This window comes from Anoplolepis gracilipes, chromosome 6 (genome assembly GCF_047496725.1).
Source record: "Anoplolepis gracilipes chromosome 6, ASM4749672v1, whole genome shotgun sequence".
NCBI lineage: Eukaryota > Metazoa > Arthropoda > Insecta > Hymenoptera > Formicidae > Anoplolepis > Anoplolepis gracilipes.
Window position 1 is genome coordinate 12,272,524 of NC_132975.1, and position 24,685 is coordinate 12,297,208.

Genomic DNA, 24,685 nt, shown 5'->3' on the forward strand with positions numbered 1-24,685 from the left:
TTTTAGGGAATATATACTTCAGGGTGATTTTTCTTTTTTTTTTTTTTTATTAAAATTATAAAGTCATTTTATTACACTAAGGATCGAAATAATAGGGTATATCATTCTGTTGTTCCAATAAAGTGGCTAATGCCAGCTCTATATTTTCTGGCAAATGATCTAAAAGCATGCGTGGCATCACCGATAATTTCGTAAATTCTTCTGCTTGCGCCCATCGCATCTCGTATTTCCTCTCTTTCGCGAGCTGTTTCTTGCTAATATAGAGAAATAACACTTATTAGCATTAAAATCTTGAAAAAACCTGTCTTTAAAGTTCAAGAACAACGCACCTCTTTCCCTCCGTTTTTTCTAGCTTGCACCTTGTTATATGAAGAATGCGGCCAGCATTAAACAATTGTTGTTTCGAATATCTTCTCTTAGTTATGTCACGTTCTATTATTTTATTTTCCTACAAAAAAAAAATAGATGCAACATATTTTCGTATCAATTTACACGCACACAAAACGTGTTAAAACGTATAATAATTATGTCATTTATGTCATTTTTGTGTCTCACCGCATTACTAGACTTGGCGAGTAAAGGTGACTGGCCTGGAATTGTGCTAATCATGTCATGATTGATCCATGTTTTATTCAGATCATTCTCGGGAATTCCGAATAAAGCATATCCAAATCCATTTAGGACCACTCTATACTAAAACATAAAAATATTTTTTTTTTTTTTTTTTATTAAAACAGAATTTGATTTAATCATCCGAATGTCATGAATTCTGAGAATCACAGAATTTCTATATACCTTAGGTAATCGGCAGGCCCGAAGAGTTGTCAATAATGAAGTTCTTAAATTTTCTATACTATCCACGCTAAGCCTCATTACAAGGTCATCCCCAAGTCCAATAGTCAACGCGAACTCTTCCGTGATCCTGGCAGCATTTCTGCTGAGCAGCCCAGCTTTTCGGAAAATTACATAAATAATTTTAAAATTAAATAAATATTACTAATTAATTTAATATGTTAAAATTGGCAAAATTAATAACTGACAATTAATATATTTTTTTTAATAAGTACAGTTATCATATAACATGAATTATATAACAATTACCAGGCGTAGCAAATGCGTAGACTCTCAAGTTCGGATAACGAGGCCGTATCAATAATCCCAAAAGAATCGCTAAGCCAGCTCCTAAACTGTGACCTATAAAAGAATATTACATGTTATTTCATTAGAAAGTTTGCAACGATATGCCAAAACGATAATTTATTAAAAGTATGAGTATATGTATTTACCTGTGATCGTTAGATTGTAATTGGGATATGAGGCAAATGCTTTTTCCAAAACTTTATAATTTTCCAGTTGCTTCAAAATTATTTTTACTCCTATTATCATGCCTTTATGTGCCTATAAATTTTTCTTTGGATTAGAATTAAGATTGAATTATTTTCATTATGTATCTTTGCGCAAAAGATTGAGCGATTATACTAACCGTGCTATCTGGAGGAACGCCAGGACATTCGAATGAATCGGACGCGGCTGCAATATCAGTGATTAAATCTCGCAAGGATAATGATCCTCGTATAATTATAACAATATTAGCAGTTTTGTGATCTGCAATTACGCAGAACGGTATCTGCGAGATTTCAAAAATTAATATTAAACGTTAAACAGAAACGTGAAAAAAGTATAATTTAAGAGCAATATACCTACTTCGCATAAATGATTCTTTAAAGAAGCAAATAAAATATCCTCCTCGGACAGTTTCGATAAGTATTTAATGCCAGAAAGATAACAGAGGCAACAATTATCGTCCAGAATAATGTTACGCTTTCGTCTACAAAAATATATAAATACATATATTTAATTACGCATATTATCCTATACAATATGATAAATGAAATAATAATTATTTTATAAAAATATGAAAATTAATTATTGTATTAAGTTATATAGTTTTATGTTACATTTTTTACCGGAAACAAGCGCAGCATGTCATGCCTCGTATTAAACGAAAACATCCAGTACATAAATGCTGATATATTACGAACAACCAGCCGTAAGAAGCAATCGATAATTGCAGGAAATGATGGGCAGCTTCCAAGGACATCCAACTAGGTGTGTCCGAGAAGATTGCGCTGCTGTCTAAAAAAAGTATTCAGCAATTTGATAATTAACAATATTGACGTTCGCGATATATACGTCTTCGCATTCTTTCTGATGCAAATAACATAGGTACCTGGAGTATACTTTGGCCGCGTGATTAGATTTAATTTTCGCAATTCATGAGTTTCTCGCTTCTGTCGGACTCTAAGTAAGATGCATCCCGCTACTACGTCCGAAGGAACCAAATCGGTACCGCGGAATAATGCGCTTAAAAGACCTACGAGGATATTTGTATTAGTCACAAATAAAAAAATATCGATAAAAATATTATATAGATATTATATTATTATAAAAGTGAATAAACTATTCTCTCTGTTTCTCTCTTTCTCTCTCTCGAATTTTTTTATAATTACAGAAATAAATTGTAAGGTATTTAAATCGCTTATCAATTAAGACAGGCAAATTTTTCAATTTACATTTTTTGGTGATTTTACCATAAATTAAAATTCATTCCGCTCACATATCAAGGTGACTACGTATATAATTACAAAACAATTACGTAATCGCTATATTTAAGAGAGTGACGAGAGAGCGATACGTATCGAGAAGAGAATCCCACCGGCGCCTAAACCAGAACAGAGATTGGATTTATCGTTGACCATGACTTTTTGCATTCGGATTTCACAACTCAGCTCGCGTTCCAGTTTCCGGCATGCGGCAGGACCTCTTCGTAGGTCAGCCGTACCTATGTCTCACCAGCAACATGTTGAAAGGTCTCGTTTGCGCTCTCGTCCTTGCGCATCCACCACAGGAATTTGAATCTGCGTAGCCAGATGCGCGAGATCTTGCCGTGCTCCACAGAACTTTCCAACTGTCGTCTCTCCAGGGAACCGATTGGGTCGAACACTAGAGCGAGGCCAAAAATACTAAGGCCGATCAGGATCCAGTCGAAAAATACTAGAGCTTCGACGACGGTGATGGAATAGGATTGGTTACATTCTACGTTTTGTCCGAAAATCCACATGGTGCCTAAGACATTCCATCCGATCTCTGGCAGCAACATCGATACTCTGAATAAATAAAAAAATATGTTTAATATTGAAATTGACTATACATACGATAATTAATAAATCTTTATATTATAGTAATAAAATGAAAATTAAGATTTATATTCTAAGCAATCATATATCTAAATACAATAATTGCATCGGCAATATAGATATATTTAAAGAATCTAAATTTCATTAAAGTGTTATATTGACTATGTATCTAAATATTTTTTTATAATTTACAAATGTATGTACATATTTTGTGCGTTATTGATGCTGTAATCATTGTTTTGTGAGAAAACTACAGCCTTGCATAACACAGCAAAATGATAGAAAATTGCTCATGGCGGTTTGATTTTTTTTCAATGCCTATTCATAAAAAGAATGAATATTTTTTAGTATTTTTCTTTACGTAATCAATTTTTTATTCTACGTAATTATAACATATAAATATGTCTTATAATTTGTCGTGTAATTAACGATTAAAAATAAAAGAATTTTGACAAATGAAGAGAGAGAAAATATATAACTCATTATTTATCTCTCTTTGACTAATTTTACATGTATTTTAATAAAATTAGAATTTAACATTTAATTATATGGATAATAAAATTAGAAAATTACAGAAAATAATGATTTTTAATTCTTGATAAAAAAATCAATAATTATTTATTTTAACATACCAAACAATTTGCTGTTAAAAAATAATGCGATAGAAGTGTATAAAACTCTTCTTAAGAATATCTTTATATGAAAATTGTTCTAGAAAGCTGACTGACGTGATGCTGGTTTACTTTTATTGCTTACTTGATTATTAGAAGTGGCTCGACGTAACGTCGAGCACACGTATCCATGATGGTCCCCTTCGCGCTATGTCTGATGATAATAAGTATCAAGAGCGTGACAATGCTGAGCATGATCGCTTCGCCAAGGAGATACACGCGTACTAATTCACCTCCCAACCGACAATTCCACGTATCCTCGTAGTACCTTACGCAGGCGATCCCTATAAGAATCAACCTGTAAAACGCATAGTCGATTACGAGAAACAAACTAACAGTTGATTCGAGCAATTTCGCAAAAATTTAATGCTGATAAATGAAGATAAACTCAAAAACACCGGATGTTTTTATCTGATGAAAAATAAAGATCTATTTAAATTTCTAAATTGTTCTCAAGACTTGACTTCTGACATAATGTGGTTTTAAAATAAACCCATATCTGCGGCTTTTTTATGACTAACATCGTGTAGGATCGTATACGATCATTTTCCGACAATCATTCAATGCTTGCTGATTGTTTGTCGCAAATACTTACCATACAATACGGATAAATAATTCGAACAAGCCAGGATACACAAGGTCGTCGGTTGCGGCCAACCATTTTCGTCCAAAGAGCTTCAACGCAGGCATTTCCCTGTAAAAAAGAAATAGTTGTGCTACAACTTTATTGAGATTTACTGGAAAATTTTATTAGTCGACAGTTAAAAATAAAATATGTGGCATTTTTTTTATAAAGGAATTTCAAAGTATGTCTGTATCTAGATTCTTAAATCTAAATTCTTATATCTAGATATTCGCAACATCGTAGCTAGGTCGATTCGATCACGTACGCGAAGATATCGCGAAACGTGCGACGCAGAAAATTTACTTAACAAGACGCTCTTACAAGTTTCGTAATATTACAGAATAAAGTAGATGCGGCTTTCTATGATCATAAATATCTCCAAGATTCGGGCGATGAAATATCTCCTTGATCGCGAACCTCCGCCCGGAGAAAGCGCCGGGAGAAAGTCCTTATCCATCCTACATTCGAGACCATATTGACACAGCTTTCCGACATTCTTTTAAATGGACCGTGAATCCAACGATTCTAATTCTTAGTAGAGCCTGATAGAAGTTGATAGCGCAGCTGATTATACTATTATATTAGTGGCGATTAATTATAAGCGTTCATAAGCGACCGAACAACGTGAACGTTATTGAGCACATTCGATTATATCAGATATGCGTTCCATACACTAATCATTGTCAATTGTTGGACAATTATTTTCTTGTCACTATAAAAAAAAAAAAACAAGACAGCGAAATTTTGTGCAATATAAACATCCGTGAAAAAATGACTTGTTCTTTAATATATATTTTTTAGCTTTTTTAAAGAAAATAAAAACTTCAAATTTTAATGAGAAGAATGGTAAAATATGTACTTCCCCGAAATATATTCTTATTTATTTATCTATAATATTGGCATCCGTGAAAAATGACTTGTTTTTTAATATACATTTTTAATCTTTTCTAAAAAAATAAAAACTTCAAATTTTCATAAAAAGAATGGTAAAATACTTCTCTGATATATATTCTCATTTATTATTATATATTTTTTAAAATTCTTCCAGCGTTTGAATCTCTCTCTTAATATCATCTGTGATTCTTAACTTCTTAAATATGTATTTCATTTCTGATCCTTTTTGACACTTCAAAATTTGTGCGCGAATTAACGTTCTCTAAGTAGTTGCGTAAATAACTTTCAAAGTGTTTAATCGCGGGAAAGCACGCAGTTTACATCATAACACATGTACTTTTTGAACGCGTCAATTAGTTGCAGATATACGATTGCCCAACTACTTTCTTTCGTAAAGAACCCGATTACAAGAGAACGCGGAAATTACAGTGTGCGTTATTATAAAACGGAGAAGAGAAAATTGATACTAATATTTCAATAATTTCGTTACGAATTAGACCGCGCGACGAATTAGAACTCGAGTTATCTTAAATTGTATAAGTATTTGTCAAAATGCAAATTATTGTTCGTAAAATTCCGAGTCATTACATTTTGTAACGTCGGTTCAATAAATCAGATATTAGAATGTTATACATAATGCTTTTTATACTATTTCCACGATTAAAGTAAGAAAAAAACTCTTGGAAGATTACAAATTTACAAAAAAACTATAAACTCAACCGCATAATTACGCTGACAGCAACAGCTTCTTTGAAACTCGTCATTATCTTACATTTGCTATTATCCGACACAATGGTGCCGCGTGGAAAATGCATAGTGAAGATTACTCATTGTCAGATATATATCAGATGTATGATCATCCGGTTTATAAAGTAAATGTATTTATAGTATAAATTATAGTAAAAATGTATTAAATATAGTAAAAAATGTACTTATAATATAAAAGACAGCATTGGCACTCACAAAAGTTTTTTTTTTCTAAATTATACTATATTTAAACAATGACGTTTAGTTTTGATAGATCTAATTATAATAAAAAACCGAATAAAATAAAAATAAAAATTGAAACACAAACTATATACAGTCGGACCTCTTATCCTACGACATTTTCGGTCCGAAATCTTTCCCTTAAATCTCTGATCCTACGACAAAAATTTGAGAGTGGGGGTATAATTCCCCTTTCGCGGTCGTAGCATGAGAGAATTTTTTGTCGTAGGATAAGAGGTTTCGTAGCATAAGAGGTCTAATTGTAACTGCATATATCTTATTTACAATGTTAATAAATCGAGTTATGCAAAATTAAATGCGCTGCATGCACTTTGTGATTTGAAATGTGTGTCGTGAACTTGAGCAAAATATACAACATTGGCAATTCTTTTATAATGCTTGTGTATAATAACACATTCTGATTGATATTTTTTTTATAGTGGCAAAAGTTTGCATATTTAATCACGCAGATAATAATAAATATTCAAAAATTTGATATTACATATCTGGAAAATGTTTAATGCAACAGGAGAGAGCCGCTCATTATCTCAATGTAAATAGTTAAATTATTAGCAAGAAAAATTTCTGTAACTGTGTATCTTTTCTAAAAATATATATAATATTAAATAGTTAATATTTTAAAAAGAAATGAATACAATTTATATTTTTTTTTCTTCTATGATAAAAAAATGTAAGATATATTGGGCTGTATCTATCATTTGGAATATTGTATTTATCAAAATTATACTATTTTTAATTCACGAGAAAAGGAAGATTTTAGAAAGAAAGTAATATATTATAAGATTTTAATTATTATAAGAATATTATCAAGATCAGGTTTATTATTTACGTTCTTTTTATACGTTTGCAATGTACTATTTATTAATGTAAAAAATAACACAAAACATTATATTTATATATAATACATAATATATTTCTGGTGAATATGTAAATATAGTTTTTATATAATGCTATTTACCTTACAATTGGTATGCTTAAAATATTGTTTAAAAAATTATTAGAAAAATATTAGAACAAATTCGATATAAATTGATAGCAGATGTTTATGCTATACGATATTTAAAATATACCACACATAATATTTTAAAAACCGTTCTTAACAACGGAAATTGCGACTTTTATTCAGTCAAGAATGAAAAAATAACTAATGTTTAGAAGCACGAACCTAACTACGTCTAACGGTTGATATTGGTTATTTAGACATTCTCATTTATGTAGATTTCTTTGCAAAAACGTTAATATTTAGTTTGTTTATTTTTCTATAAATAATACAAATACCATTAAGTGCTTTCTAAATAATTTACTTATCTTATCCAACAAATATTATATATAATTTATATTAATGAAAAAATAAAATCGATTATTTGAAAACTCTTCGTTAGATTTTGTGTTGCAAACAGTTAATCTGTGATAAAATAATACCATTGCTTTGCAAAATTGAAACATTTTATTTTCAACTATCTGGCTGACGACGAGGACAAGCATAATTTATGCAAATATCTTATAATGTCTTATTACACTTGTATATCGACATCGCTCCCGGGATCGATATTAAATGCATTATGTGTAAATGATGTTTTTACTCACGAGTAGGCGCGAGTCAATATCCGGTGAATCCGGACGTGCTTTACACACGCGTTGAAATCTCCCTTCGAACGAATCTGCCGCGAATTCCACGCGGCGGCACTCCACTTTGCGCACTTGGTTTACTCTTCACTTGCTGGCTCTCTCGAGAATTTTACAGCCCGACCCCACACAAGAGTTCCAACGAATCCAACCGGAATTTCCGCCTAATCGTCAGGCTGCGCCTTTCTCCGAGTCGCGAGCGCGCGTTACAAACCACGACGAAAACTGGAGCACTTCCTGCGCGGCACTACGTTCCCGTTAAACGTTCCGTCACGGAAAACCGATTTTCGTGATCGCCTACCGGAGAACGATCTTCTCGAAGTCACGCGAAGTCTCCGATGGACGCGCATGCAACAGTCGCTTCGCTCCGACTAATCGTTCATTGCATACGCCGATTATTTTAGCAAACCGTTATCGAAGCCGCACTTATCGCACGTATGGAGAAATGCATATCGTCCACGGCACGAGCATTTCTCAACAGCTTATACAAACTGATCCTTGAACACTCACGTACATCGCGATAACACTAATGACAACAACGCGCCAATTCAAAAGAATCTTAATCCGATTGATGTATAAACTGCGTGATATTTTGCGACACCAAAGACAATTGCTCAACATAGAGGACCATCACGTCGTACTATAGACACGCTAGGCGACTCGTTCACCTTGCGGTACTCGCAGTTCGCGCGAGCGGATGCGAATCTCACGATCCTGTTGACCGCAACTGTCCGGCACGACTGCAGATACTGTAGAGAACTTTCCCTCTCTGCGCGGATATGACGGGATATCGCGCGGCCGTGAGGAGGAAAAATGCAGCGAAAAAGGAAAAAAGGAAGGAACAGACTAGGGATAAACGACCCGAAGCCGAGTGGCTTCGAAGGTGGGAGCGACGAATCGACGGCGCACCTGGCGAACGTACCTGACCGTTCCTCTCACGGGAATAGGAGATACAGTGAATGTCGATATCCGGTGATGGATCTAGAAAGGAGGACTAATCGAGGAGGGGATACGCGAGATGTTTTTATTATCCAGAATAAAATTTATACGACACACAAGGCAAATCTATTAATATCCGTTATTAAATTGTTAATCAATTCCTGATGTCTATATCTTTTTTCTGTTTGCAGGTCTCAAATATATTTTTTGTGATATATTTTTTTTCACCGCTATTATTTGTACTTGTATTTCTGTTTTGTAAGTATTTTTTCTAGAAAGTTTCTCCATGATTTTTCGTGTAAATGTGATACTTTAGTCGAGAAACAGGAAACTTTAGAGACGACGAGATGATAAATAGAATAAAAAAAAAAAATTTTTATCTCTATTATATCTTCTTTATATTACTTGAATAATGTCGCTATTAATATCAACTTATTTTACATAATTGATTTTACATAAATTGAAAATCGATCTTATAACCATATTGCTACCATAAAAACCACATACATGTGTATGTACAATGATCATATTGCATATACATATACTGCACACCTCAGTTTCTTAATTGCGCAAATGTATAATTAGCTTGTGCTATAACATGTTGCCATACGTTTACGAAGCAAGTTAAATACGCCGACTTTCGCAACTCTGAGTTTGGCAGGAAATGATAATGTTTTTAGAACCTATTATACTGTAATATTAAAAATATAAAGAAATGTAACTCATAACTTTGATTAAATCAAAATTAAACTGTATAACGATTGAAGCATCATCTTTAGCGATCTGAAAGTACAAAAATGCTTAAACAAAAGCAACTGGACGGATTAGCGATTTTAAAAATGAAATAAATCCAATTTCGACATTCACGAATATGAATATATATTAGGCAAATCACTTTTAAAATATAAAATTAATAATTAATTTGTAACATTAAATTTGTTTTTTAAAGTAAAGTTTACCCCGTAGAATTAAAATTAAAATTTTGTTCTCATTTTTGTCATAATTTTTGTTAAAATCATAAGTCATAAAAAAGTTCAATACAAGATAATACTTACGATATTGAAATTAAATTAAATTATATAATATTTTACAAAGAAAATCTTTATTTTAATTCACAAAGTTATAATTGGCTTGTTTATATTTTTACGCAATCAAAAGCATTATTTATACAAAGAACAGAATAATTGCCTACATATGTATGTACAGAAAAAGCTTTTTAGTATAAATCGCTTTTTGGTATAAATTATGACTTATGCTATGATTACATTAAACAAGTTTTAAAAATAATATTTATACTTCCTCTTTCAGATTACACATTCGGATGATATTTATGAGAAAAATGAATAATATGATACGGAGTCTTCCGGAATTTAATTAGGATGTAATATATGCACATATATATATATATATATATATATATATATATATATATATATATATATGTTAATAAATGACGACGTGTCATGAGAATAAAGATTTGAGAAGAATAACTAATGTTTGTTTGGACATTACGTCGCAATTTTGCAGATCCTGAAATCAGTTTCGCTTGAAGATATGCTCGACAGAACAAAATAACACTGACGAAATGATGGGCTAAATGTTTTCTCCGTCTCCAAGAAAAAAACGCATTTGCGCATCAGCCAAAAAATTGAGTACCTTTTTATGCATTTATGCGTCCGGTTCAGGATATAAATTTTTTTTAACTATCACCAATTATTGCCGGCTTCATAGAATAACATCATAATCGGCAGTTGTATAAAAGTCGTATATTATTCTTCTAACAAGGAGAGGAACATAAGGAGAGAAAACATAAAGAAATAATTTTATAATTTAACTAATAATTTAACTTCTCGAAATTTTATAATTTAACTAATAATTTAACTTCTCGAAATTTGCAGAAAAAAAAATTTATAAAGAAAAATTCTTTATTTTTTCTTTATGAATTTTTTTTCACTGCCAAGAGTGCATCGAATGACTTTGCAAGGAAACTTCATTGAACGACAACTAGTCATAAAAAAATTTTTATCGGCGAAGCAGAATACATGACTTCTGCTTGTAAGAATATATATATATATATATATATATATATACACACACACACACACACACACACACACACACACACACACGTCTCTTGATATATGTTGCAAAACATGATTGATATAATATAGCAATTTAAATAAATAATCAAAAAAAGTAAAAGTATTTGTAATTTGTAATTTACTATTAAAATTGACGTGTATCGAAAAAAAATATGGTTTTGTTTCGTAATTTAATGCAAATCAATTAATTTTCTTACATATCTTTCGGTTTTTCTCAAAAAATTCCTTTCTCTATTGGTGATATACAGGTATATGTATTTAATGATTTTAATCAAATCTTGGCTAATAACGATTTATTCTTTAATATTGCGGTTAGATGATTATGTTTCACATATGGATTTAACAATTACGCAATATGCAGATTCTTTCATCGAGTACGATAATTCACAGTAATTTTCATACAATAATACTAGACATACCTGGAAAGATAACACTCCTTTCTTTTGCGTAAATCACCGAAAAATCAACTGATATCAACGAATGCAATCGTTCGATAAAACGACGACTGTTGTCGTATACAATATTTTAGTGGGGGTATTCCGTATTTGTTTACATTCGCAGCTTACCGTATGTCAACGTAACACGCCATATCGAGTTTGGTCATATTTCACTTTATTATTTTATTTAACATACGCACAGTGACAGAACTTTCTTTTTCAGAAATTTCCTTCGCTCATATTATATATTAACTTAAAAACTTTAACGTTAAAGAAATACTGTAATATATACGTATTATTGAAACGCAGTAATGGATTGGACAGTAGTGGCATGACAGGTTTGTTTTGCCGATAGCATTGTAACAATTATATAGGATAGCAACGCGAGTTCAACAGTTTGTTGAACGAGTCGTAACATAAATCGTGCATTCGACAAGCAATTTGATTCTTTTCGACAAGTTTGCTGAGGGACAACGAGGTGGACTTTCACTTGCGTATACCGAAACCACGAATTCCCTGGATTTTGTGTTGCGTACACATGCGTATAAAAGAGTAAGTGCGCTCACATAATTGTTGTCGCGACCGATTGCAACATCAGCAAGGTTGAAGGATAAATAATTAGCTAACCGCGAATTCTCGACCCATTCTCGTTCGGTCACAAAATTGCGAATAAAAAATGAGCTTAGAATATTAAAATTTTCAAATGCTGGTATTAGAAATACTGACGTGTACGCTATAGAAACTGTGGTAATATTTGAATAAGTCAACGTTTTTAATAGATCTTCTGGAAACTAAATTTTAATGTAATATTAAAATTTACTAAAATCTGTATATTTAGCTAAACGTTGACTAATTTAATATTATTGACATTCCATTCATTCATTTGTGGAATATATTTCAAAAATTATGATACAATGTCAATAAACCAATATTTATTAAGTGACAAAACGAATTAAAATGTTATGAGTATTTTGTTATAGAAAGAAATATTTCTGCTGAAAAAAAGGGATTTATTTCTTGCGCGTCTCATATTAATAAAATAAATCTTTTTCATATTTGTCGAAAATTATAACATATAATGTTAAATAAGCTTATTCAAAATAATATATGTTTCTTATTTAATATTCAATAAGTGGCAACGCGAATTACAATGTATGAATATTTTGTCACAAAAATAAATATTTCCGTAGAAAAAAAAAATGATTTGTTTTTTTGCTCGTCTCATGTCAACAACACGAATCTTTTTCAATGCAAAGAAATTTTTATATACAATTATCAAATAATATAGCACGTAATATCTCTCACATCAATTTTAGACAAAACAATATCTTTATAACGGTTTTATTATCTCTTACAAATTGCATGTTCCTGCAACATGTCGTAATTGATCAATAATTTCGCAGCAATAATCAATCTCGTCACAATCAATTATTTTCATTATGCACATTGCTGTATTACAAGTATAATCACGCGTAAATTACTGTCATGCTTCAACGTATTGTTATATGAATAAATTGCAGTCACTAATAACAGCAAATTATATATTTTGTAATATTTATGAATGAAACTTTTTCGTACTAATTTCACACGCCATAATTATTTCCTTAAAATAATCTACACACTTTTATATTTTTTTAACCCTGTGAAAATATATACATAATGTAAAAAGTTACACGAGTAATACGTTTATTAATAAATATTTAAACACTCTTTATCGTATTTCGGGAGTGTAAGTACTGCTCTATAATAATCATATATTTATAAATTATATTTTTAGCGACGGACTTTTATATTTTATAGTAATAATTCAATATATAATTTCGAATATGCATTCGTATCCGCGAAGCAAAATTTATATCAAAATTCAAGGTTTTTTTAATCTCGTAAAATCAATCTTACAAAGATGAACTAAAGTGAAATGCGTTACGTTCGCGTGAATCCGTATTAAGCGAGAATCAACTCATACTCAACCTTTCGGCAAATCGACGATTGTGCGATATGTAGTACTTTGGTGGGGGAATCCGTGTTTGTTTATACTCGTAGCTCGTGCGCAATATCTCTGTATCAACATCACGCGTCGCAGGTTTGCTCCGCATTCCATTTCACTATTGTCTGGTATACGCGTGATGATAGAACTAAACTTCCTTCTTCCTTCTCTTTCTATATATATAAAAACTTTGATGTCAAAGAATTAATATCGTAAGGCCGATATTACATTTATTGTACGACATATTTTTCGAGCGTGTTGATTGGCTGCAGGATAGAAAAGTTCTGATCTCTAGAAATTTTCTATCCTGAAGCCAATCAACACGCTCGAAAAATTTGCCGTATGACAAATGTAATATCGGCCTTTAACATACACGTGTATTATTGAAACGCACAGATGATGGAACGCGGTATATCTTGCCAAATGTTATAACAATTACGTAATAGCAAGCGCGAGTTTGTTGAACGAGCCATAAGGTAAATTGTGTGAGTAATTTGATTCTTTTTCACAAATTTGCTGACAAGACAACGATGTGGACTAAATTAATGTACCTACTTTAATCAAACAATCGTAATGCAATCGACATATCGTATTAACGAATATGTATCTAGTAATAATAATGGATTATTCGAATATAATATAACATTTTTATAATTGCTTTCTAATTATCATTGAATTAAACAATTTCATATTTTTTAAGATTCCGCTGAATAAAAAATTAAGAGATTTTCTTCCATTTCTAGATTTCTAGAGCAATGCATTTGTGTAGCTAGTAAAGCGTATGTATGTACATATCCCCTGGTGGCGCAAAGTTAAACGCGTAATTCGAGATAGAGTGAAGTGCCGCGCGATTAATCAGTTCTAGTGAAGCGTCGCGAGTGTAATGACGTATTGCTGTACGTGCGTATTAACACATCAATTTTTGAAGTGATTTTGGCCAGCTGCCGCGTTCCGCGATATTCGAACGTAACGCGTACGTCCGTCGCTTGCGTTCATCGTTCGTACGATCGCGAATCGATTTGATCGGCACTCTTTTGTGTGAATCGTCTATTATCCGGTAAGATGACCGCATCCTTTTATGTACGTATTAACACATCAATATGGCGCGATTCTTGCGAGCTGCCACATTCCGCGATATTCGAGTGTATTACGTATCTGTGTCACCTGAGATAAGTATAATTGACTGTCCTTGCAATCGTACGAAATTAATTCGTACGGAGCTGGTGTTTGTGAATCCGTCGTTGCCGGCAAGATGGCCGCAATCCTTTTTCCCGCCAAAAGCATAGCACGATGTACTAATAGATTATGTACATCGTCGAATATCATAACGGGATAGAAGTGTCGAATACGCGACATGGATCGGGTGTCGAGTGATCGGGTGTGTATATCGGGTGATCGAAAGTGTCGAGTATCGTGTAATCGGGAGTGTCGAGTACAACAATGACTTTTCAATGAATATTACACGGAGACGAATCATCTCATCTTAGGATCATCCTGGCCGGCGAGGCATCTACGATCTACGATCGAGATCAGGCGAAAATTGGAATCGGTGAAACAGCTGACGAGATGGCGACGCCGCAGCCGGTGAGTGTAATTATTGCATCTGCATGATTTTTTATTTAATTCTTATGATTATAATTGTGTGGGATAATTGCGTCTTGCTGTGCTCGAAATTCGATTTCACGCGTTATAATATTAGCTTCCTTACAATATCCTTACAATAAATGTGTAAAAGATGAAATAATAGAAGTCTCTCGCATTTGTAAAAGATTTTATAATTAAAAAAGAAATCAAAATTCATAGATATCAAGATGTTTACATTTTTTTGCCTACATTTGATAATAGATGTAATAAATAAATTAATAATAAATAAATAAATGCAATTTTATTAGTAATTTTCTTGCAAGTAGACCATAGAAAAATTATCGTATTAATATAAACAGTAAAAAATATTTTGAATTTATGAAATTATTATTAATTAATTGAAAAGATATACGTGACATTTATAACTATTATATTTTTAATTAATGATATTTACAGAGATAATTATTCGTCTTTTTATCACTGATCGATAAATAAGCGAGTGTCTAAATAATTTTTGTTGTATTATTTTAAAAATATTGGTTACAATTTTATATATAACTCTGTATATGTTTAAAATTAATTTGTATATGTTACAATTAATTATGTCTTCGTATTTTTTTCTCCTAAAAGTCGAAGTGCTCTTTGGATAATATACCATAGGAGAAATATTTTTAATGATGCACAGTCGATAATTTATTTGCTCGCTAGATGGCGTTACCAATATTGTAAACAATCTGATAATCAGAATCTAAAGCAATAAATTTGTTTGCGAGCTCTAACATTGAAAGAGACTTTTTAATATTTTAATTCGCAGTATCAATAAAGTAAATGTTTTTATATTATTATGACAAAATTTTATTTATTTTATTAATTTTTATCTTTTACGTACATGTAAAGTCCAAAATTTAAATGCAGATTAAATTATTCTAAATACATATATTTTTAATATACAAATTACTATATTTATTAAAGATATACATAATTTTTACACAAAATATGAATTACTATATGAAATGTTCTCCAGTTATTAAAATATGAGAAAATATAATTTTATACATATTTGTGTATGTGAATAATTTTCATATATATCTTGGAATATTATTTTTATTAATTTTTTTTTATTAAATATAACATTTTAATTTAATTTTCCATATTTATTGAATTTAATTTATGATAACATCAAGTATTATATAATATATACAGTATAATATTAAATAATGATAATATTAGATAATGTATACAGTAAAAGAATAAATTGAATAATAATATTAGATATTGAAAAAAAATATATAAAAATATATAAATATATATGCAAGAAAGAGAGAAGTTTTTTTATTATATATTTATATATATATATATATATATATATATATATATATAAATTTATTTTATTTTATTTTTATTTTTAATATATTTGATAATTATTTGATATTTGTCTTTATTAATAATATATTGAAATTATAATATTCTTTCTCAATATGTATTATATCGTTTTTATTTTCTTAATTGTATATACATACATACATATATATATATATGTATATATATATATATGTGTGTGAGTGTGTGTGTATCTGCTAATAATAAATCATCTAATTTGTATTTTTTTTTATCTAATACATTTTCTCGTAATGGATCGCACAACTGAATAAATCAACACTATGCAGAATTATGTTTATTATACGAATCATATAAAATGCATTACTAAAATGACAAAAACGTCGTTAAGCAAATGCCATATTAGAAATATCAAAATAATCAAACTTATAATGTATATAATATTATAACGAATAACAGAAACGTATATTTTATATTAAATAAATTTTATCGCGCATATTATTCGTGAATCTCCATCATTCTTCGCGGTTTAATTATGAAAATAAACAAAAAGAAAATTTCTTGCCGGAACTATTCATTGTTAATCGGTCCATATGGAGTTGTGATTCCGTTGTTGCGTATTTCCGTATCCGCTTTTACGGTAATAGAATTTATATTCCTATCTACTACGCGATGGGATTCGCGATGTAACGCGGATTAATCGACACGGACTGGATCGCGGCGAAACAGTCCGTCTACCGTTAGGACATCATGTCAATTGAACCGATCCGTTAAACCGATCGCATTCTTTGCCGCGTCGCGTCGGCCACTATCTTTCGCATCACGGAGACCGCCGTCGTCCCGACTCCACCGCGTCTCATCTTCGTCGTCGCAGTCACGTCTTTCGAGGGTGGAAACGAGGAAGGAGGATGGCGAATTTACAAGAGAAAGGAAGAATGAGCTTAAAAGATGGAAAGAAGGGGGACGGGAACGAAACGAGAGGATAGCGGTCGGGAGTGGCGCGAGGGAGACGCGGGGTGTCGGCGAGGGGGGATGGTGGTGGTGCGCGCGGGGTGGCTCCGTGAAGGAAAAGGGGGTGCACGGCCGGTGGGTCGTTATTTTTGTGCCTGCTTCGTCTTTAATTTCTCCCCACCTTTTGCGCGCCGCGGCGCTGACGCCGCGCCGAGCCGCGCCGCGACGCCGGGCAGAGGAGCCGTGGCGCTGGTTGGTGTGCGGTTGTCTTAGTTCGTATGCATATCTCAGTGCCTCACATATTGATTCAGGGCGTCATTACGCGTCTTAGCTCGGCCCACTCCCACCACTGCTTAAACCACCCACCACCACCCTCTTCCAGTTCTCGCCGGTTTCCTCGCCCCCCTCTCCCCCCTCCCCCGCCCCCCCTTCGGCGGCCCCTCTCGCTCACGGCCCGTCGCCCTCCTCCACCTTCTTCACCTCCAGCCACCACCGTCCTCCTGTGGCTCTCCTTCGCCGACCCGACCACCCCGATCTACCCTGCACACGAACCTTTACTACCCCCCAGCTGGAAGAATCTTCTTGCAGACCGGTCCTTCCCTATCCCTCTTCCTTCCTCCCGCCCTCCTAGTTTAAGCGACACGCAAGTCTCGTCTCTCTTTCCCTTTCTATTCCTCCCCGTTTCGTGTGTGTTCGCGAGCGTGCTTGCCTTGGGGGACACGTGGGGCCGCGGCGCGTGTATTCGCGTGTATATCGTCGTCTCTCGCGCGCCAACTCGCATAATCGATACAAGATTAATTTCGATCGCGATGAACGCTTTGTTTCTTAGCGACGACCAAGAAGTTTCCGAACGCTCGCGTTTTTATCATGAGATGAAACATTGATATATAATTTGGCGATTGTTGCGCACAATTAATGATCAGTTAGTTAAGTTAATGTAAATTATTTAAATAAATTGTAAAAATTAGAAAATTTTTTTGTTGCTTTCTATTTAAGTTTATATGTAGTACTTGTTTGCTGATATATGGAACCAAGTAATTTTTTCAAATTTATACAATTGGAATACCTAACAAAGAAAATCTCCATTTTTTTCATTGATCTTCTATACCACAAGATTTTTTTCTTTTACAGCAAAATCTTGTTATATATTACATTGGTTATGTAAGTTCTGATTTAAGACCTTCGACTTTAAGGAGACTTTTGTGAATCATTGTCGAGCACAGCAAAGAGCACGATTAGCGACGATACGTAAATGATCAGGCAATTGTTCAAATAATAATATCGTAATCATAAATGTGTGTTGCTATTTATATTTAAAAAGATTCTTCTTTGGAGTAAAATAGATTCGGAGTACGTTTCAAAGAATAGCCTCGAAATCTGCTTACGATCCAAACTCTAGATAAGACAATTCAGTAGCAACTTTTAGATACTTATGATATTCATTCTTTTCGCATAGCTGGTTGAAATTTTATTAAAATCGACGAACGATCTTGTAGATTTTGTTTTAGTGCATTTATATTTTATAAATTATACACGTGGAAATAAAGCTATTGATATATATTCATGTATTTACACGCAATAATATTAGATAATATTAATAGAGTGCAACGCGTTATAAGATTGTTTGAGAGCTGAGAATACATGTCGCCACCTGTTGCAATTTCTAAAAAGAACGATCATGATAACATTTATCATATGATATCGTACTAAGAATTTGAAAATAGACTTGGATCCACAATTACATGGTTTCTGTGTTATTTGAATAATTTATAGAGGAAATAAAATAAATCACCGTATTTTTTCCTTGATACTGCATAAGCAATTGGTTGTGTAGATCACGGAAAGGTATAAGTAAATCATATATTATTATATGTATAGAACTCTATACACTTTAATCAATGTCATAGGACTAAAAAGCATAGACTCGAAAAACTTATTTAACTTGTCTAAACTTAGAATCGTGTCGTAAAACATTGTTAAATGTATAGATTGCGCATTTGCATTTAATCTACATTCGCGGATATTATTGCGGATTATATTGCGACATTATTATGTGTAAGTAGGCGTTCAAAAATTTTGCATGGAAAATTTTAATCTATATAGGTACTATACATTTTTAAGCGGAGATATTTTTTATCAATTCGAGAAAAAAGAAAGAGGCAGAAAAAGATATTTATTTTTATTAGTATCAATTTTTATTCTTCATTAATTTTTTTTTTATTTCAAAAGATATGGGCTCTACATCATTATTTTTAATACATAATGCGACATATGTTTTTTCTTATTAAATGAAGCAGTTTTATAGTAATAATACAAAATATTAATTTTTATAATTGACATCTCACAATTTTTCACTTTCTACGAATTTCATGTGTACATTGTGTGCGCGAAGCGGCCGGCACACACCATCTTACTGGTTTACATAAGTGAAGTTCCTTGGCCACCACCCTCAGTCACCACCTCTTATATACCCCTCTGTCCTCCCACGCCACCCCCCAACCGCCCTCATCCTCCTCTTCCTTCTGCTGCTCCTCCTCCTCCTCCCGTTTTCTGCCCAAGCGTTTCTAATTTGCATTCCCCTCCGTTGGCACTCCTCACCCCCCCTCGACCCTCCATTCGTCGTCTCCTTCGCGTCCTCATCCCCCAACGACGCCATCCGCCCAACAACCCCGTTGTCCGTCTTGCGAGGTTTCACGCACACGCATGTCCTTCGTCCGTGTATCACGCGTACGACGCGGGGATCGCGGAGATTGGGGAGAGGGAGAGACAAAGAGAGAGACTACCCTTAACTTTGGCCCACGGAGTAAGACGACCACGGGATACGAAATGAGAGTAAGAGAGAGAAAGAGAGGGGGAGAGAGAGAGAGAGAGAAAGAGAGAGAGAGAGAGAGGAAGATGGAGAGGAAGAGGAAACGACGAGGATGACGATCGGTCCAAGGGTTGCTGCAGTTAGGTTAGGGTTGCCTGTACCTTCTTAATACCTTTCGTCGGCGGACCTCTTGTATACTCTCGTCGTCGTAGTCCTATGGTTTTCGGTTGTTAAGGATAGTGAGTGATTTGCGCCTCGCGAGAGAATGCATTCTCAAACATACTAAAAAATTTAATTCTTCAAAGATAAGATGATCTTTATTTTTTTTATCTGACATGTTTCCTCGTAATCGATTGCACAACTCACAAATCAACATACAGCGTTATAATTATCATACGAATTGTATGAAATGCATTACTACAATGACAAGAACGTCATTTAGCAAGCAATTTCTACATTATTTAGAAATATTTACAAAATAAATCGTACCTTTTATAATATTATACAAAAAATAAAAGTACAGCAATACATTTTATTAAATAAAGGAAGCATTTTTATATGGTGGCATTATTTTTTTTTTTTAGTCGTTGATCAAATATAGTTTTTTATATAGAGGGTTTCAAATAAAAATGATATAGATTCTCTCTCTCTCTCTCTCTCTCTCTCTCTCTCTCTCTCTCTCTCTCGGAGCCAAGTTATTTACAATAATGATTTATATATAATATATAAATTTATATAAATTGATTTAAGGCATTATATGTATAAATCATTCTTTGTTCTGAGGTTTTTTTATAAAAAAAAAAACTATTTACCATCTTTGTTATAAAAAAAAAATTAAAATACCTATGTATTGCATATATCTCGATTCTGATATGATTTAGAACATTATATGTATACAACTATTATTGATTATTTTTAACCTCTTTATACAAAAAAATTATATTTAATTGATGACCATTAAAAAAAACAACATCAAAAGTCCATATCTCTTTTTTAGCGGATATTATTCTATCATTCTTCAAAAGTGACTGAAAGTTCAAAAGAGTAAGTTTTGATCGCTTCACAAACATAAAGATGCTTATAACATTGATGACGAGATCGCGTTTTGATTTACTGCTCGTGGATTGTGGCAGAAAGTGACGTGGATTACGACGATCGCGTAAAAAAATCGGCTTTTGGAAAGGAATGTATACTCACATATTCCTATGTATATACTCGCATATTCGATACCTATACATCGACATCAAAAGCAATCGGTCTAACAAATTTCAGAATCTAGGTGATTTCTAGTAATTTTAAATTTTTGTAGAATGTTATGATCGAAAGATTTACTCACAGATACGGGAATTAATTATCACCAATGCAACTTAGAATTTTTTATGATATTTATTAAGTTTCTTATCTAAAGGCAGTACATTTGCAAGGGAGAATTAAGAGTTAACCATTTCTCCTCGTTATGAAACAAACTTTTCCTTCTTTGAATTTAAATATTGATACTAGTATAAAAGCTAACATCTTCAGATAGACGGTGGACTGTTTCATGAGTAAATTTACATGTGAACAAGACCTATGCATTATTTGGAAAATTAGTAAATATAGAGAAAATATGACTGTTTAGCTCTATTTTTTTCTTTGATACATTTACTATAAAAATTTATTTAAAATTAATATAAGATGCTAAATAAACAACTATTTTAAAAATGTGTAATGAGATTATATATTATTGTAACTAAATTTTATACATATACATATATATATATATATTTATTTATTTATTTATATATATCATAAACTTTGCATATCGTTGTAATAATTTTTGATCGGATCGTTTATTCATGTACTAATCCTTCTGTCGTCGACAAAGCTCTCTTAGGAATAATTAATAAAAACGCGGCAGGTTCTGTGCAACTCGCGAGCGACTTCTAAGAAAAAAACTCAAAGTAAGATGGTCCCGATCAGTGGAAACTTTTCCTCTAATTAAGAAGACAATGTACGAGTCGGTACAACGCAGCAAGCTAAAGACGTCGCGCTTTTCCCGGCAGGACAATGCCGGCAATGAAGATAAAGAAGGGTCGTGGCAGGCATAATTCCGAAGTGCGTTAAGAGATCCGACTGACTGACGGATCTGTCGGGGATGGATGGCAGTAAGGGTTACGAGCATCACTCATCAGTAGCAGCCATATTGCCTCCCTGGTACCCCCCCACGGCACCCCCTCACGCGCGCGAGGAGAACGCGAGCCCTGATAATTCCCCAACCCCCTTGGCACTCTATCTCCCTTGCGTTCCCTCTTTTCACCCTTCTTCTACCTTCCACCCTCTGTATCCCTCGACGCTTCCTCTTCGCGCTCACGCTCGCGCTCGTTTGCTCGCTCGCCATCCTCCTCCCCCCCTTTCACCCTTGTGTCTTAGTCTTACTGGTTTCTTCTCCTTTTCTCCCTTCTTCTTCCAACGGCGCTTCTTCTTCTTATTTGAACCCCCGACGCGCGGTGCCCGGGCTGCTTAATGAGAACCTCCACCTCTTCGTGCCACCACCACTACCACTACCACCACTTCTACCGCCGCCACCGCCGCTGCCGCTCACTCTTGGCCATCCCCTGGCATCCCCTCGCCAAGCTTGCCCGTTCTCCACCGTCCTCTCCTTCCAACCGGCAACGTGGGGTTCAGCCGACTCCCGCCAACGAACTGCGACCCCTACACGCGGCCGGCTCGCCACATACGCGCGAGACATTTTAGATTTTTAATATTGATTACACTGCGGAGATGAAGGTTTCTCCTTGGGAAACTGTAGGCATTTTCATACGTGAGTTTTCAGAAGAATGGTTTAAGGAAATTTTCTTGTCGGAAGAGATCGTTCTTTGTCGATGAATTTTAAGTATTGCCATAAATATCTTCTTTGTTGCGAGTAAAGAGTATATAAGTGAATATACTCAGTCTCGGAGTATGAATTTTTGTGTATTTGATAAATAGTTTTTTCGAATTTGTAATACACATAATCACAACACACACATATTCGGGAAAAAGCTACTTTTTACTATTTTATTTTATTATTGTTTTTTTTTTCATCTGAATATTTTAATAATTTTATATTTGTCTGTTTGGTTGCAAGTAGGACAGCGTGATATTTGTACTTATTATCTGGTACGCTTTCCGGATATATTTTTATGTACAGGATGTATAAAATAATAAGAACGAGACTGATAGTAAGATTCACGAGTTTACGCCGCAGTAAATGGAAATAATTTTTGTTACTTGTGAAAGTAGTGGCGTTGGATACATATCGCCGAAACTTGTCTGAACTTCGGGGCGCGAATGTATGTGCCGAGATAGTTCGAGTCTGTAATTAACCCTTGCCAACTTAGCGGTGCCATGTGGAATCATACAGTGTCCTATTCTCCTTTGGGGTAAATTCACGAAACAAAGCTATTTATACGTTATGTATCGTTCATAAAAATCAGCAAACAATTTTATTAATCGATATTTTAAAATCTATTATGTCGCGAAAAACATGAAGGTAATTAATGTACGAATTATTTAAGAATTCATTCTCAATGTTTGATAACATATCTTTTAAATTTTACATACACACATGCGCTAATCTTTCTTCGGGAAACTATTAAAATTAATATCGGTAGTTCTGAAATGTCTAGAATATCGTTACTTTGAAAAACTTTTTTATTGAATATTATACAGAGAAATATGTTATGTACGTGGAAACTTTGAAATTGTCAAGCTCGATATAAATCTAATTAAACATTCCAATAGCGACAATCTTTGACATCGGATCACATTATATAGACGTCCGCGCAGCGCAACGCGACCTCATTGCCAAGCGCTGCAGGGTGACGCATATTTAAAATGGACACGATCGTTGACTTTCGACCTCCGTGATCAATACGGGTTTCCTTGTACATTAAATTTAGTCTACGAGGGGGAGTTATTACCGTTTCGTGTGTAGTTAACCAAATCGGAGTTCCAATCTGATTCGTATGTCCTGACCATTGATTACATCCGGATGAATTAGGTCACATGTAAATGAAAGTCGTAAATCTGTCCCCATCCCCTTACCGATTTCTTTTTGGCGGTGGCGGAGGCGGAGGGGGGGGGGATTGTTCATTGGCATACTCACCTAAATTAAAATGTTGCGCGATAGGAACGGGTTGTGCGTGAAATTAATGAGCCGAGAACGCAAGTGTGTGTATCTCTAGCCGCGTGTTTATACGTGTGTGTTTTTGCGCGTGTGGATGTAACACGACAACGTAACCGTATGGTTGCGTGTGTGTATATATCGATTGCCGGCCAAGTCATCCCCGTTCTCTTCTCTTCCTCCTCCCCCCCTTGCGGATGGTGTACCCACCTCGTCTTCTACTACCTATAGTAATTATTGTGCTCCTCCACACATGTGTGTATTTGTCGTGAGATTTCGCGCAGGATGGTATGCGTGCAGCCACACCGACACGCACGGCCCGCGTCCCGCGTGTTTGTGTGTATCCGAGTTCCTTACATGCCTCGTCCGATAG

At 33.7% G+C, this 24,685-nt stretch overlaps 2 protein-coding genes across 4 annotated transcripts in view; one reads left to right on the top strand and one right to left on the bottom strand.

The window, feature by feature from the left end:
* Positions 1–47: 47 nt before the first annotated feature.
* On the bottom strand, positions 48–14,746 carry LOC140666659 (diacylglycerol lipase-beta). 3 transcript variants are annotated; one of them, XM_072894083.1, is made up of 15 exons: positions 14,651–14,746; positions 13,471–13,659; positions 4,464–4,562; positions 3,954–4,166; positions 2,854–3,167; positions 2,231–2,374; positions 1,968–2,136; positions 1,705–1,828; positions 1,484–1,627; positions 1,287–1,398; positions 1,102–1,194; positions 796–950; positions 556–693; positions 330–448; positions 48–254 (listed from the first exon to the last, which is right to left on the bottom strand). In XM_072894083.1, the coding sequence occupies exons 2-15, from the start codon at positions 13,593–13,595 to the stop codon at positions 77–79; spliced, it is 2,127 nt and encodes a 708-aa protein (XP_072750184.1). In that variant the 5' UTR covers positions 13,596–13,659; positions 14,651–14,746; the 3' UTR covers positions 48–76. The 3 variants fall into 3 exon arrangements, with proteins under 3 accessions (XP_072750184.1, XP_072750186.1, XP_072750185.1); XM_072894085.1 differs by lacking the exons at positions 13,471–13,659; positions 14,651–14,746 and adding an exon at positions 11,482–11,561 and having other exon boundaries at positions 49–254; XM_072894084.1 differs by lacking the exons at positions 13,471–13,659; positions 14,651–14,746 and adding an exon at positions 7,983–9,161 and having other exon boundaries at positions 49–254.
* Positions 14,747–14,789: 43 nt separating this feature from the next.
* The window catches only part of Lov (BTB/POZ domain-containing jim lovell protein), a 137,350-nt gene continuing 127,454 nt past the window's right edge, over positions 14,790–24,685 (top strand). The window contains exon 1 of the mRNA XM_072894074.1: positions 14,790–15,070. The gene's annotated coding sequence lies outside the window, so the exon portion shown is untranslated. The remainder of the gene's footprint in view (positions 15,071–24,685) is intronic.

Excerpts from the sequence above, each read along its gene's own strand:
- LOC140666659 (XM_072894083.1), bottom strand. The coding sequence starts at position 13,595 with ATGCGGAGCAAACCTGCGACGCGTGATGTTGATACAGAGATATTGCGC. Across the intron at positions 4,563-13,470 it reads AATCGTCGATTTGCCGAAAG|GGAAATGCCTGCGTTGAAGC; the intron begins GTTGAGTATGAG and ends TCTTTTTTACAG. Across the intron at positions 255-329 it reads GAAAAAACGGAGGGAAAGAG|CAAGAAACAGCTCGCGAAAG; the intron begins GTGCGTTGTTCT and ends TCTCTATATTAG.